General features: G+C 41.8%; 1 protein-coding gene across 4 annotated transcripts in view; it reads right to left on the reverse strand.

Moving 5' to 3' along the window:
- Window positions 1-15,808, reverse strand: part of MAP7 (microtubule associated protein 7) — a 162,243-nt gene that overhangs the window by 59,973 nt on the left and 86,462 nt on the right. For all 4 annotated transcript variants that reach the window (XM_045814736.2, XM_045814737.2, XM_045814735.2 and 1 more), the window contains exon 2: window positions 2,138-2,236. In XM_045814736.2, coding sequence (XP_045670692.2) covers window positions 2,138-2,236 — 99 coding nt within the window. The remainder of the gene's footprint in view (window positions 1-2,137; window positions 2,237-15,808) is intronic.

The raw sequence follows: 15,808 nt of genomic DNA on the forward strand, positions 1-15,808 counted from the left end.
TGGCTCTTTTAAAAACTTGCTGTGGAGGGTGATAAAGGGATAGGAATTAAGAGGGATTTTTTCCATGAACTTAAGTTTGTGCTTTTCTCAGGTATATATAGTTCATGAAGAAAATACCAATGTTCTCATCTAATTAGGTCACACTCTGAATCATTTGGAGGCAGCTGATGGAGTCCTCAAGAGCCATCGCCCACTCTGTAGACATGGACAGATCTGTGACTTTACAAATGGTCTCTTTCAGTCTGGGTCCAAGTATTCACCACGGAGAGGACTGGTCTTTCCCAGATAACATGAGACATACTGTGCTCGCACTTATAAACCACAAGGCCTTCTATACATGTTGTAAAGATAAAATATTAACAACTTGAGTGTTATTAACATGAAAGAGATGTTCTAGAGTCTTCCAGTGAATTTTAAGTATTAGAAGGTAAAGGATGGAAAGACATTTAACTAAAATTTACTGGGTTAAAAGAGACCCCGAGAAATCATTTGGTCAGAATGCCCGTATCGGGTTGAGGGCAATACTCAAAATATTCCAAAATTCAGTACCTACTTTACTTTTTTTCCCCCCAAGTTCCAGAGAATGAAAATTAATAAACTGCTCTAGTCGGACATTCCCATAATTTATATCCCATAAGATTAAAAGGTTTTACTCAAGCCTAGCCCTCCAACATGAAATCTCTTCTATCATCCTCTGGAGATACTAAAGAAAACAACACAGTGGTTTTGAAAATGAGACCTTCATAGGTACCCCTGCTTATCTATATTTACAAGAAAGAAGACACATGCTGCTCGAAAGACACGATCTGAGTGGTTGTCAGAGAGCTGAGGGGTGGGGGGAACTGGCAAAGTGGGTGAGGGGAGTGCAAGGCACAGACTTCCGGTTATGGAACGAACAAGTCACAAGCCTAAAAGGTACAACACAGGGAATATAGTCAAGACAAGGAAAAAACAGCGTATACCATTTAGCGAATGTTCAATTCTCACGGTAAAACAAATGAGGTTTTCATGCTGAAGGATCCGCACTTGAGTGTAAGGAACCCAAGTCCACTAGAATGAGGCCTGGGAGCACAGGGCCTTTGCTCCGCTCATCCAGGACCCGTCGTGGTCCCAGGCACAGGCCGATTACTCAGTAAGTAGTAGATGGTGGCTGAACGAATGGATGCAAAGGCAAACTAAGTAGGAAGTCTCAGCCTGCTAATTAAAATTCCACTGAAACTACACATCATTTTCCACTACTCGTTGCTCATGCAATGCGGTCCGTGCAATAGTACTTGTTCGTTGTTCTTCTTTTAAGCAACAAGCCAGATTTATCTGCTCTGTTAAGATCTTTTCCCACATGGAAACCCCGCCACCCCTCCCAAACTAGTATAATGGGGGGATGTTTTCTTTGAGGCTAGGAAGAGTTATTTCCATCTTTATTCTCACTTGGATGCTGCATGAAGTAGGCTTCCAAGGCCCTCATGGGGGGAATCAATTTACCTTTGCGTCCCTTTGCTTGTTTACCATCATACCGGACACTGGTCTCTCCCAAGGACCACACAATGGCCCTTGGATACCTGGAAGCAACTGCATTGTCTATTCAACTTGTTTATGTTTACAGGCTGCTTGCTACTTTGTATCACTGAGTGGAACAGACCATGAATCACAGGCTATTAAATGAAATTACTGTGTAGGTGTACAATCATTGCAGACAATAGAGAACAAAAACATAATTCTGTACCAGCTTTGCTATGTGTGAAGATTTCCTTAAATGGCTTTCGAAAATGTCACAAAAAAGGTATGCAATAACGCTGGGCACACAGGTACAAAAACTTGTGTCGTAGGCATCATTTCAAAAAAGCATAGGAAAATGATTACGTCTTATACGCTGCTTGACAGTAAACAACGCACCCACATGCGTCATCTCACCGATTGTCAAAATGATTCGGAGAGGTAAGCAGGGCATGTGTTTGAATCTCCATTTTAAAAAGATAAAATCAAGGCTTTAAGAGGTTCTTGGACTTAAACTCATACAAGCCAGTATGAGTTGTCTGTGTTTTGGTAGCAGGACTGGAACCAAGCTCTCCTAACTTCCAGCATGCCTTAAGGCTTTAGGGATAACCTTTTTTTCTATAGCAAATGTCGTGCACAGTACCTGGTTTATTTCCCGAGTGGTTGCTATTTTGTCCCGAAACAGCAGAAGGGCGGCTGGAGGCAGTGGTTTTCTTATCTTGCACTTTGTAGCTTTCAGGCGCTGTACAAATGAGACAAAAGAGAAGAGACCACATTTAGTTTCTTACAATTGATTTCAGGAACATTCACCTATTCAACATTTACTGTTAACCTTTGTATCAGGTAGTAGGCCAGATTCAGCAAATAAAAAGATGAGACTTTTACAACTCTTGCCGGTTCAGTGGGAAGGACACATCCAAAACCGAAGGGCTGTGGCTCAATCGATCCTACAGCAGTAGCTTGTTCAAGGGTGGTCCCAGTTTATATATAAAGCAAGCCTGTGGAAGCATGACTGGTATCCAAAGTCTCTGATCTTAGTTCTTAGAAAGTTCCTGCATTAGGAACCCAAAATCCCAAGAACATAACCAAGTGGGTCACCAGAAAGGAGCCAGGTCATAAAATTTACTAGGATTTTGAAAAGGCCTCTGACAAAAGTTCCATAACAAAGATTATTAAAGAGACTAAGGGAAATGCATGCTAGAAAAGGAATGGAGGGCAGAAACACCAGGTAGTTCTCCGGTTATGTCAAGTACAGGATCCCATACTTTAAACATATTACTTTCTTTACCCAAATCTTTTTATTAAGATTTTATTTACTTGTCAGAGAGAGCAGGGAGCCCGATGCGGGGCTCAATCCCAGGACCCTGAGATCCTGACCTGAGCCGAAAGCAGAAGCTCAACCCACCGAACCACCCAGATGTCCCTTTACCTGTATTACCATCAATGTATTTTCAAAGGATATTTAAAGGATGTCTGCTACTGTCAGATACTAATCACGTCAAAAACCAAGCCCATGAGTTTCCCTGCCTCCCACTCTGTGCTTAGAACCTGCTCTGCCCAGTCTTCTCCACCAACCGAGGCAAATCCACCCTTGCAGCTGATCATGCCCCAAACCCTGGACTCATCCTTCACTTCTGTCCCTCCTCATGTTCCGTCCGTTAGTAAGTTCTTTCACCTCTACCTCATGAAACATCTTACCACCTCTCCTGCTGCCTTTCTAATCATCCGCTCCCTGTGTGACTACAATATCCTCTTACTCAGTCTCTCTGATCCTCCCACCGACCACCTTTAGTCTGTTTGCATCTTAGCAACCAGAGTGATCCCCTTGAAACACAAGTCGTGTCACTCCTCCGCTCAAAACTCTTCAGAAGCTCCAATCCTGCTCAGAGTAAAACCTAAGGTCTCCATCATGGCCCACAAGGTACCCCTTTCCCTCTTAATTAGTCTGTTCTGGTCATCCTGACTTAGTCCATCCCAGAACTTTGCATGGATTTGAAACGTTCTCATCTCAGACACCCACGTGGATTTCACTTCCTCTGGGTCTCTGCTCAAATAAGACACTAGAGAATCCCCTTGAATTGTTTAAAATAGCACCTCCACCACTCAGCACTTTGCACTCCTTCCCGGGCTTTGTTTGCAGCCCTTGCCCCTGACAATACACATTCTCTCTCCATTAGGCTAAGGAAATTGGACATGATCTAGAAAATAGGAATTATTTGCTCAAGTTTTTGAACATGAAAAGGTGAGATAATAATTACGCTTTAAGAAGACTAAATTTAAAAACTGTTCCCAAGATGTAAGAAGAAATTACTAAAAAAAAATTCCCTAAATTTACCTTTGACCTCTAAATAAGGAATACACTGAATTTTTGTGGCTCTCTCTCAATCACATATAATATTAGCATGGAAAATTGTAGATAATGGGATGCCTGTGTGGCTCAGTCAGTTAAGAGTCTGACTCTTGATTTCTCAGGTCATGATCTCAGGATTGTGAGACCGAGCCCTGTGACAGGCTCTGTGCTCAGCGGGGAGTCTGCTTGAGATTCTCTCTCCCTTTCCATTTTCCCGTCCCACTCATGCTTGTGCTTGACCTCTTTCTCTAAAATAAATATTTTTTTTAAAAAAAGAACAATCTTTCTCCTTATTCTGCAAGTCAATCTTATTAAAATTGCTCATAAAGAAGTTAATTGTTAAGAAACATAACAGAAGGAAGAATGTATCACATATTTGGAGTATATGATTATAATTTTCTTTTTGTTACGTAGCTACCTGTAGCACACAAGAAGGAAAGCCTTAATTAGTAAGCTATTTATAGATCTGCTACTTATTACTTTTAGTTACCTGAAAAAGAATTAGAACCATTCGTGTAGAATATATTTCAAATGTATTCATTTCTTTCTTGCCTTGGTGTATGTGACATAATTTAATCTTTCTCTGGTGATTGCACATCCGCAGGGCCCCCAGGTCCTGACAACAAACATCAATCCTAACTGAACATTATGTAACAGTCCACCATGAAGGAGATTAAAAAGACTGTAACACATGTTCAATCCAAGAGACTTTTCCAAATAATCCCTGATAAAAGCTTTTTTTTTTGGCGGTTGGGGGGAGCTATAATTTATCATCTTGAAATTTAAATGTAAAAAATACACTTGAATTAAACTAGAGGTCTGGTTACTTGAATCCCAATTCATCTACGTCTGACTTCTACTGGATCTGCTCTAGCTGAACATCTATTTGCTGGCCCTCTTATCATCTGGATCTCGGGAATTCAATGCTATCCCGGAAGATCTTCTGGGTCCTACTCATAACAAGACACATTTAAAATCTTAAAATTTTTAATGCTCATGTAAAAATGACAGCTTAATTTAGCAAAGCAAACGTAATTTAAAAAATGGTCAGTCTGTTTAGCTCAAGATTATATATTGTTATAATAGTTATAAATGATAAATGTTAATGTCTACCCTTTAGGTTGGACATTCACCTAAAGTTTTCAGGTTATCCTTCCACTTTTCTATCAGTCGGCTTTTCCTTCCGCCACTGTAAGAATCTTTATTTCTCCAAAAACCTCTCTGGTTAACACTATTTTGATAAGACGGAAGACATAAACTCAAACAGATCTGGGCTCAGGTGACCTTCAGAAAGTTTCTTGACCTCTCTGGGTGGGGGGGATACGGCCTCCCTCCTAGGGCTGCTGGGGAGATGGGAGGATTAATGGAGAAGATGCATGGGAAGCATCTGCCATAGAGCTTAGCACACAACAGGTGTTCAACACATCCCTTTTCTCTCTTTTGCTCTTCCACTGAGGTCCCAGACCTCCCTCAACCATGGCACTTGTGGTACTTGGCACGGTGTAGCAGTGTGTTTGGAAGCTTTGAGGAGGTTGTGTGCGCTTTGGAGTCAGCTGACCTGGCTGTGCCTTTAAACGGGGTGTGAATCCTCAGCACATCACTTTACCTCTCCATCTTAATTTTCCCATCTGTAAAGAAGGACAACACTTACTTCCAGGCTTGTGAAAATTAATGAGAGCACTGGGCCTGCTACACAGGGTTCAATAACTGGTAGAAAGCATTTTTTTTTGGCTCTCTCTTTATTCCCTACACAGATGTGGGAAACTGGGTTTCTATTTCCCCAGGGCTTTGCTCATGCAGCCCTAATGAGGAAAGGAAACCTATGTCAACTTGGTGACAGGGTCCTGGGTGCGAAGTCTGGCTCAGCTGCTGCCTTCAGAGGCTTCCAGCTCAGCTACAGTCATACCTCCTGGGGGCCCTCAGGTAGGCTGGGCTTTTGGTATGGTTTTCAGGGTACAACCTGGCTTTGGAAGAGGTAATCCTCAGTGTTTCCGGGACTTAGATGACAGTTTCAGGAAATTGAATGCCCTTCAAGTTACCATTGCATTAAGTAAATATGAGCTTTAAAAAACAAAACAAAACAAAACAACCTCAAACCCTCCATTATAATAATGGGAAATAAAATCTTATTATTTTTTTTAAACAAAGTACAGGGAATTTCACTACTTGAGAACACGATAAAAGTAATTATTTAAGATTTACAACATTTCAAAAACTAGAAATCCTAGGTAACTAGCAGACAGGACTGAATATACTATTTTTTATTTCACCATTAAAAAACACCATTTTTTAAATGACTCAGGTGACTTTCCGGTATTAATTTGAATCTCTTTCATTTTTTATAAAGAAAACTGAGTCATGTACCACGAGGCTCAGTAAGTCTTTGCTGGCTTTATGCAATCTCTATTGATCTTCCTGCTAGCTTGAAAGCTTTATTCCATTAGTGCCACATGTGAGAGTGTTTAAGACAGGAGGAAGGAGGCAGAGAAGCACCCTTGTGGTCTGCGGCTCAGTCTCTCTCTAAACCGCTCTGAAACCAAATACAGAGATGGCAGACATTTGGAGCTTTCACCTAGTAAAAATCCTGCAGCCCCAGTAAGTGCCACAAACGAGCCTCGAAAATCCACATCCTCTACAAGTCATTGCATTCCTTGCCCTGTCTTCCCATAAAGGGCACAGGTTCTCACTGCTTTGTTTCTATTTTTGGCTCTATGGTCTGGTTGCAGAGTCTCTCTCAACTGATCAGAATAATTGGTTCAACAAATGCTTAATTTAGTAAAAAAAAGCTTACTCTCCTAAGACACTTAGGATTACAACTTTAGGAACCATCCTGAGTTGAAATCTCACTGAATGATATGTGGTCTTGATGTCCACAAGGATAATGTATTTCTGTTACTAGTTTTAAAAAAGATTTATTTTAGAGAGAGAGAGAGAGAGTACGTGCACGCGCATGAGCGGGGCGAAGGGCAGAGGAAGAAGGGGAGAGAGATCTCAAGCTGACTCTGTGCTGAGTGTAACATAGGGCTCGACCTAAGACTCGGGTACAAAACCGACCGAGGTACCCAGGTGTCCCTTTCTGTCACTATTTTTAATAGAGTTTAGCCATTAGGCCCAGCTCCATACGGGTTCCTCTTTGCTATATTGTTCAGTTGGACTTGGCAGACATGCAGCTCAGCGTGCACAAATAGCTTTGGGGGAGAGTAAACTAGAAGACAGAACCATTTACTCAACAGTCTATTCCTCATTTCTTGCTGCGACGTTGAACCACAGGCAATTGCCATTTTTTTTTTCAAGATTTTATTTATTTATTTCAGAGACAGAGAGCACGGGGAAGGGCAGAGGGAGAAGCAGGCTCCCCACCGAGCAAGGAGCCTGATGTGGGACTCGATCCCACCTGGGATCATGACCTGAGCTGAAGGCAGACGCTTAACCAACTGGGCCACCCAGGCATCCCAGCAATTGCCATTTTTGGAGTAAAAAGTGGGTGAAACATTGCAACTTCATAGGTCTCAACGTACTAGTGTCAGTTTACCTGTGCAGAAAAGACTTCACACAGCAGGCGTCAGAGGGCTCTCCTTAGGAAGGCCTGGTTTTGTTCCAATAAATCTCAGCCACGAGTCTGACTCCATGCTGAGTCCTGAGTCTTCCTAGTAAATCACAGAGCCTGGGGTGGTCTTGACAGACACCCGACATACTAAACAAATCACTTGGTTGAAAAATTTGGCTGCAGAACAACTGTTATGGCAATTGAAGAATGTCATTGGTTTAAAAACGTAACGGAGAGTGATTACAGAGGAGTTTTCAGGCAATTTGTTTCACCTAAAATTTTCTACTTTATCATTCTTTTGTTGATTTACTTGACAGTTAAATTTTATTCTAAGAGAGCTGCCAGGAGTATTGTAACACCGATCTTAAAGGTTTTATCCAACCTTAGTTATGAAATTTGCATTAGAATAAGGCCATAATGCAACCTTCTCCAATGACTCTTCTGATTATTCCACAGGATGGAGAGCTTCTCAGTTTAAATTCCTCATAGTCGTATGTGAGATCAAAGGAATGACGGAACTCATGGGAGTTGGCACTAGACAAACCTGGGTTCAATTTCCTGCTTTCCCTCGGTGTTCTTCCTACTGGCATTGCTCACACAGGACCTGACTCAGGGGACACCGTGTGCTCAGTACTGGGAAGAAATATTAATGGGTCTCCTTCTACCACTTTTCCTTTCCTGAACCCTTAATTCTAGGTTACTCCTTCAAACTGTGTTTTGGTACTTCTGATTCTCCCAGTAATTTCTCTTCTGTTCAGAAAAGATGTCTCCTCTTATAGCCCGAAGCACGCTCTCTACATCAGTCATTTTCAAGTGCATTTATAAATAAGCTCTCTCAAATACAGTTTGTCTCCCACCTCTAGCGAATATATGCTCCTGTTTCTCTGTGATCACTGGAAACTATGTCAAAAGGTGAACTAACAGTCCTCACAAAGTCAGCCAACCCCGAGGCTAATCTTTTTGTTATAGTATCAATGGAACCACTATATTCCCAGGCTCAGAAAAGTTAAATAATTTTTTCTTAAAAAAAATTTTTTTTCAAGATTTATTTGAGAGAGAGCAAGTACAAGAGGGAGGAGCAGAAGGAGAGGGAGATAAAAATCTCAAGCAGACTCTGTGCTCCACTAATGACCCTGGGATCATGACCTGAGTCAAGACCAAGAGTCGGACACCTAATTGACTGCGCCACCCAGGAGCCCCTAAATAATTTTTTCAATATACATTTACAGATTCTCTCACGGGCCAGCCACTGTGCTGTGCACTAAGAACACAAAGATCCAAGGATACAACATCTACTTGCAAGATGCTTGTTAACTTTTGGAGGAGACAATATGAAAACGCATGAAACTGTAGCAATGCATCAGTTTAGTTTTTTAAAAATCAACATATCATAGAGGATGGATAACCAAATAGGTGATGCAGACAGTATCATAGAGATTCAGAGGTGAGAGAAAGTGCTAAGGGGGTAGGAGGGATATAAAACTTCATTGCAAAAGGATTTTGAAGAGGTGAGAATCTGTGAAAGTGAAGAGTAAAGCAGAGAATACTTCAGGCTGGGGGATGCCATAAGCAAAACTACTTATGCAATTAAAAACAAACAAAAAAAGATAATCAGGGCAGTGTGCAGTTGAACTGCGGGTTGAAGAAGGTAGGCAGCTAAAAATCAGACAAACAGGCTGAGGTCAATGCCTCCTTGAATTCCAAGAGTTTGGACTTTACCCTGAAGGCAGTGGAAGTCACTGGAGTGTGTGGGACTTCTGGCGGGGGGCTACTCCAGCTTCAGCAGATGCTGGGTAGACCCCAAGTGAAGCCTGTAACAAGCCTGCTGGAAGGATATGTAGAAAGAGCTCATCATCTTAATGAACACAATAAAAGGAAACCAGGCTAAAAACAGATATCTTAAGACTTCTGCTTTCTGTATAATTTAATAATTTTTCAGATCTTCCCATTTACCCTTGATAGGTACCAAGAGATAAGCATCTGATGCTTAAGGGAAAACAGTGACTCCAGTGACCGGGGCGAAAACCGTGCCTGTTGCCGAAGCATCACAGAACCAGAAGAGTCGTCAGTGTGGCCGTCCGTCCATGACGGAGCAGGGACGATGAGGTGGCACGACACAGGGACCTCCCTATGCCCCCAGCGTCTCCTCTGCTTCAAACCCTGCGGGCAATGGGGTCCCAGCCACCAACCCCGTGGAGCAAGGGCAGCGGGTAGGACGAGGAAACACAGAATGGAGGAAACGTGCCGGCTGGGAAACAAGTGGGGTGTTCTGAAAGTCATTCTGCAGGAGGGTCAAGGAAATAAAATGTGGGCAGGGGCTCGGTGGTGTCTTTCATCTTCCACGGATCGCCACAGGATAGGGAAGCAGCCACCTCTCTATGCAAATTTATAGGCATTGTGCCCTGGCGACATGCAACTACGGATGCTGAGAAACAGTGCTGAGAAACAGTGCGGACTCTAACCTGCCCTTCCACGCCGAATAAATCCACTCTGTGGTACGGTCTAAAATCCAGCCACGTTTAATCTGCCGTAGCAGCAGGAACGAGGAACCATTTACTCAACAGTCTATTCCTCGTTTCTTGCTGCGAAAACAAACGCGATTAAGAACATTTGATAATGCGTATCAGAGTCTCCCATTTTGTCCTTATTCATTCTGAGAGAAACAATTCAAATTTTACTCTCTCTTTGTATTTTGTGCTCTCCAGATAGAACAAAAAGTTACGACTGGGTGGAGACGACAGATTGCACTAGAGGCTTACAAGACCACGCGGAGACTTTTAAGTTTAGGGGAGCTTATTAGCCACAATGAACAGTGACTGAGAGTCACTTTCTGATTACTTCATTTCTGCATAATAAAAAAAATGAAAAATTTATGACCGTGATAGAAAGGGACAGTCAACCAAAAGACAAAGAAATTTGTCCAATACTGAGATAATACAAACCCAACACAAAGACATTGATTTTATAAATACAATCCAGCATTGTGTACAGTTATGTGATCCATGGGAACGGAATGTACCAGAAACATTACCCCTCATCTTTAGCCATAACGTGAAGGCATGAAGAATGAGACAGACACACAGAGTCATTTACTAATAGTTTATAGTCCATCAACTTCCAAAGGAAAGTTGAGGCAGGTGCGCTGACATGTCCGTGTCAAAAATATTGACATAACCATAACTTTTTACCAAAAATTCCATTTTCTGTTGGTTAAATTACAGATGACAGGAATAGCACAAATATTACTTAAATAACAGCAAAAGATAATTCTGTCAAAACAAGTTACCAGAATACGTTTAAGGGATAAGGAGTGGGCTACTTGTTTGCCTCCAAAGAGCTGTAATCACAGCCATTGTTGTTTTGAGCTTAAAGAACCATAGATGCTCTCCAATTAAATGGAGCTTGAGGCATTTTGTCTTTGACACTTGGTCAGGTGCAGTTCTGAAATAATGTTCTCCTCGACCAGAGCAACCTGAAGGCAGGGCCCATTGATTTTTCACCCTTAGGATCTCCATCTTTAATGCAGAGCTCACTATCTGGCACCTCTGTGACACTGAAGAAATGCTTGAAGAAGGGAATGAGGGATGGCTGGAGAATGGGTGGTGTGCTCTGAGCAAACTGTGGCAAAGGCCCAGAAAGAAAACGTATTCATGACAAGTAAAAAGAAAAAGTGTACATTTGCTCATTTTCTGATGGCTGCTAAGATTGTAGAGAAAAGGTGACCAAAATTGTCAGATGACCGTCATGTTCGCTCCATGTCAGGAAAAAAACCAGAAAACAGTGTAATTCTAGGATGGCTTTGACGTGACATCAGGCAAGCCTCAAAATCAAATGACTGCGTTTGCAGCTATGAAATAGCAAGGTCTGCTCAGAATCACTTATAGTGAGTATCACAGGAATTAGAGTGACAGACTCCAAATACAACGGAATATTGCCTGTACTGCATGGGAAGAGGCATGAAAACATTACAGCCTTGGCTGGAAATACCAGAAAGCCTACAAAACAAGCATTTTAGCTTTGAGAGACTTGGAAACCCCAACATTTTCCCCAAAGCAATTTAATAGATTTGTTTTGGTAATCCGTTAAAGAGACAGACATCTATTTCAGCTCAAATGAAGAAAATCGTATTTTAGAAAAGCACGTGTCCCATATATTTTTTTGTGTATAAGTGACTGGGAATCACTTCTTTAGCTGTTTTGTTTACCGATAAAAACAGCTACCTGATTCATGGTACAAACTCCTTCGGATACAGTTAGCTGACAGGAGCAAACATCACACACTTTAAATCCAACCCAAAACACTTTTATCTAAAAACAAATAAATAAAACAAGCAAAAGCCTTCCTTCAGCCAGATGGCAACATTATAAATAGAACAGAAAAGGCTGTATCTTCCACCTGCATTAATATAAACCAGATTAAAAGGCAAGCCTCTTCATCCCCACGGGTGATGGACCTTCTCGGTGATTTATCACCAGTCACAATGCTAGCTACTGTACAAATGAGCTCTGCTCCATAATATGAATAATGTTTATGACTAAGCAAAGATCAGGGCAAAATACAGAAAGGAGGGCAAAAGCCTAACCATATGAAAAGTTTTCCATCTACACTGAGAAATGGTAGATTACGGAGACGGTAGCTAATTTTCTAAGTTTCGACAGCTGGATAGGGAGTTTATCAAATTAGACCGAATTCAATTAAATTCTATGTGTAATTAAAAGCAACTATTTAAATAACTTGGGGAAAAATAATTAGAACTCAACTTCATTACTCTGCTTAAAGTAACCAACTGAAAGAAGGTGCGTTTACTTTTAGCAGGATAATGATTTACTTTTAAGAAGAAAACTAAAATTGCTAATACCAATGTTTACAAAATGATTACTATAGGCCACACAACAGAAAAGCTTTCATACTTGAATGCAAAATAGAATGATTAAAGTAGAAGACGTATAGTTCTTAAATTCCCACATAAACAACAGTTTTAAATAACAGTTTTGCAAAGAAATGAGTGTCATCTTAATCTTATGAATATTAATCAACTGAGTTTAATCTGTGAAACACAACACAACACAAAGTGCAGAATAATTAACTCTTTCTCCTCTGCACAACATAACAGTAAAATACCTGACTTTAAATTTTCTTAGGCAAACTGAGAAAAATGCAATAGGAATGAGTGGTAAATAATGGAAGGTGAAGACTATTCCAATTCCTTTTGAGTTAACAAGGGAGTGTTTAACCTCAAGGTTGTTGAAAATTAGGGGCAAGCCCATCTCACCGCGTTGCCCTATGCTGCAGTCACTTTTCATCTGTGTCCTTGCTCGTTTTTGCCCTTTTGTGGGATCACCAGTCTCACCATCTCTTCAACTGTTTAAATCTGATCTATCTTTCCTTCCTTCCTACCTTCCTTCTGTCTTTTAATAGCTTTTATTTTTTCCAGAAGCTTCAGGTTCACACCAAATTGACTGGCGAGTTCAGAGGCGTTCCCACGTGCCCCCACCTCCACATACACACAACCTCGCCCACAATCAGTATCCTGCACTAGAGTGGTACACTTACTTCAATCCGTGAACCTACGCAGACATATCATTATCACCCGAAGTCCACAGTTCACAACGTATCATTATCGCCCAAAGTCCACAGTTCAAAGAGCTCACTCTGAGTGCTGTTTTGGGATTTGACAAACACAGAAGGTCATGCATCCGCCATTTTAGCATGGTAGAGAGTCCAATCCATCTCTCTTGGCCCCGCTCGGGTCTCTTTCTCATGAAATCTTTTCAAGCTATTCCAACACTTTCCCTTCTCTGACTTCTACTATGCTCCCAAGTCTGCCCCACATTGCTTGGCACTTGATTTCATTCCATCTTATGTCATTTTTAGAATGTTTGTTTCCGCAAGTTCCAAATACTGCTCATCTCACAGGAAGGAAGGCCAAAAAAAAAAAAAAAAAGTGCTTTATAGTAAAAAAACGAAACAAAAACACAATTGGGGAAATGCTTGCTGCAGCATTTGTCTCTTGGAAATTCATACTGGCAATTTGCATAGGCAAATTGTGTTGTTCCATGCTTGCTACCTCATAAAGGTCTATACGAGACTTCTTTTCTAACAGAACCCTGATTGTCCACAAGGCACAGCTCTGGCCAAGAAGCTGAAGACTGCAATCGTTTGGTGGGGTTTGCGGGACTGTTCCTTAAAGGGGAAATGGACTCAGGAGGCCTGGCTCCTCACCCTGCCTTTTTCTCCTGTCTTGAAGATGAGTATGATATTCAAGGTAGGGCATCTGCCTTGTAACCAGGAAGCTACCATGAGGGAAAAGCTAAGGCAGTAAGGGACACCCAGCATCTTTGAGCTGCTGTACTGTTTACTTCCATACTTCCTGTAGGTAAGAAAAAAGAAAACTCCAAATTTGCTTAAATCACTGTTGTTTTCTTATTCAGTACTCACAATTAAAAGCAATCTCTAAACTGACAGAGTTTCCACTAACCACAGAAGGAGGTCCAAACATGCACCTTAGCCTATCAAATATCTTCCAAAATCTGGTCCCAGCCTACCCTTCCGGCTTCCATGCCCCCTAGCCTGCAACACGCAACACCTCAGTCCCAGGCAGACAGCACTGAGGGCTGGAGGTGAGATCCCAGACGGGCTCTGGGGGTGGGGGAGACTCAGAAAAGGCAGAAGATTTGATGTTAAGTGGGGGGCAGGGGAGGGGGACAATAAAGGGCTACCAAGGACAATGTGTGAAGTACCTAGGAAAAAACAATGTGTGGTGGTGATTAGATGGTAAGAATATGTCCTGTGCTGTGTTTTAGATAATGCTTTTCATTCAAGGCGGTCAAAAGCAGGCTGGACACATCAAGGGATTCTGTACATACTTCCTATTTACCCCTGTCATTTGGTACATCATGAATCTTACATATTCTAATTTCTTCCAGACGCCAGAAAGCAAAACAGGTGCTGGCTCATCATATTAAAGCAGATCAGCACTTAGTTTTGAAAGCAGCACAAGAGCAAAGTCAGGAGGGGAAAAAAAAAAAAAAAAAGCAAAGGATGCCAGATCAGGGTTTTAATATTATCATTTGTGATAGGAATCAGCTCCAAACAACTTAGAAACCAGTGGATTTCTGAAAAGAATATGAAGGGTTCCCCCAGCAAACCTGGTCATCTAGAATAGCTCTTGCTAGCACCCTAAGGCTTATATGCAACTGCTTACTCATTGCAATGGACCCACAGATTGGTCACAGTAAGACATGACCTCCTCTGTCAGCTAGTCTATAAAGGTAGCATCACAGGAGATATGAATTCCACACTTGCCTATAAAAATATCAACTGATTTAGCTTAATTTTATTTAAAAAAACCCCCACATCTATTGGGGTGCCTTGGTGGCTCAGTTGGTTAAGCAGCTGACTCTTGAGTTCAGCTCAGGTCATGACCTCAGGGTTCTGGGATCGGGCCCCGCATCAGGCTCTGTGCTCAGCATGGAGTCTGCTTCTCCCTCTCCCTCTCCTCCTCCCCCTGCTCTCTCCTTGCTCTTGAGTAAATAAAAATAAAAATCTTGAGGAAAAAAAAATCTGTTAGCTTTTCTATACTACAGAAAGACTATGAAGACAAAAATTGCAAGGCCTATAATCCCATCACCTGGATAACCCATTTTTTTTTTTTTTAAATCTTAAAAAGAAATGTCTATCAAGGGGTTAAGAAATTCATATGGTACATAAAGCTGTAAAATAAAAAGAAAAAGCCTCTTCCCCCCTCTTTTATTTCTGGAAAAAAAAAGTTTCTGTGTTCACATGTATTTGCTTTCTATTTATTCAAAGCATCGTCCTACTTACTCTTCGGTCCCTTTCTTTTCTCATTTGATAATTTTACTTTGTCTACTTTTCCGGTTCCTTTGTTCACCGCAGTCCATCCCACCATTTCCAACACACGCCCACAGTCAGCAGCTATCCTTGTCTCACCTGCTCTGTAACCTGAAATTCTCTGCATCTTCATCAGTGTGAGAAACCCACGCCCTGAGTGCTATTAACCTTCCTATATTAACACCAGCACCTGCCCCTTCGCCCCTGGAGCTGGTGTACTACTCTCCTGCAGTTGGAGCCTCTTTGCTTCTGCCAGTCTGGGCACCGCTGAGAAGGCAACCATTCCAAGGAAGAGGACTACCAAAACAAAACAAAACAAAAACCACCTCCAAGGTAGCTTTACTCTTCTGGGAAAGCAGGAACGGGGTCTGCAAGGAGCCACAGTGTTAGGGCTAATCAGAGACTTAAAAATTAGGTTTCGTTCTATGTGGATACATTTACCGCTTCTTCCCCTCTCAATTTTGCAAAGCAAACCGTGTATCGGTTCAAGCGGTGGCTTCGGCCTGCTCTGATGGGAGACACTGTGGGCTGGGCTGGAATTGAATTGCTCCTCTAGCACCTTCTCT

This window comes from Ursus americanus, chromosome 11 (genome assembly GCF_024610735.1).
Source record: "Ursus americanus isolate L20-20 chromosome 11, mUrsAme1.1.p, whole genome shotgun sequence".
Lineage (NCBI taxonomy): Eukaryota > Metazoa > Chordata > Mammalia > Carnivora > Ursidae > Ursus > Ursus americanus.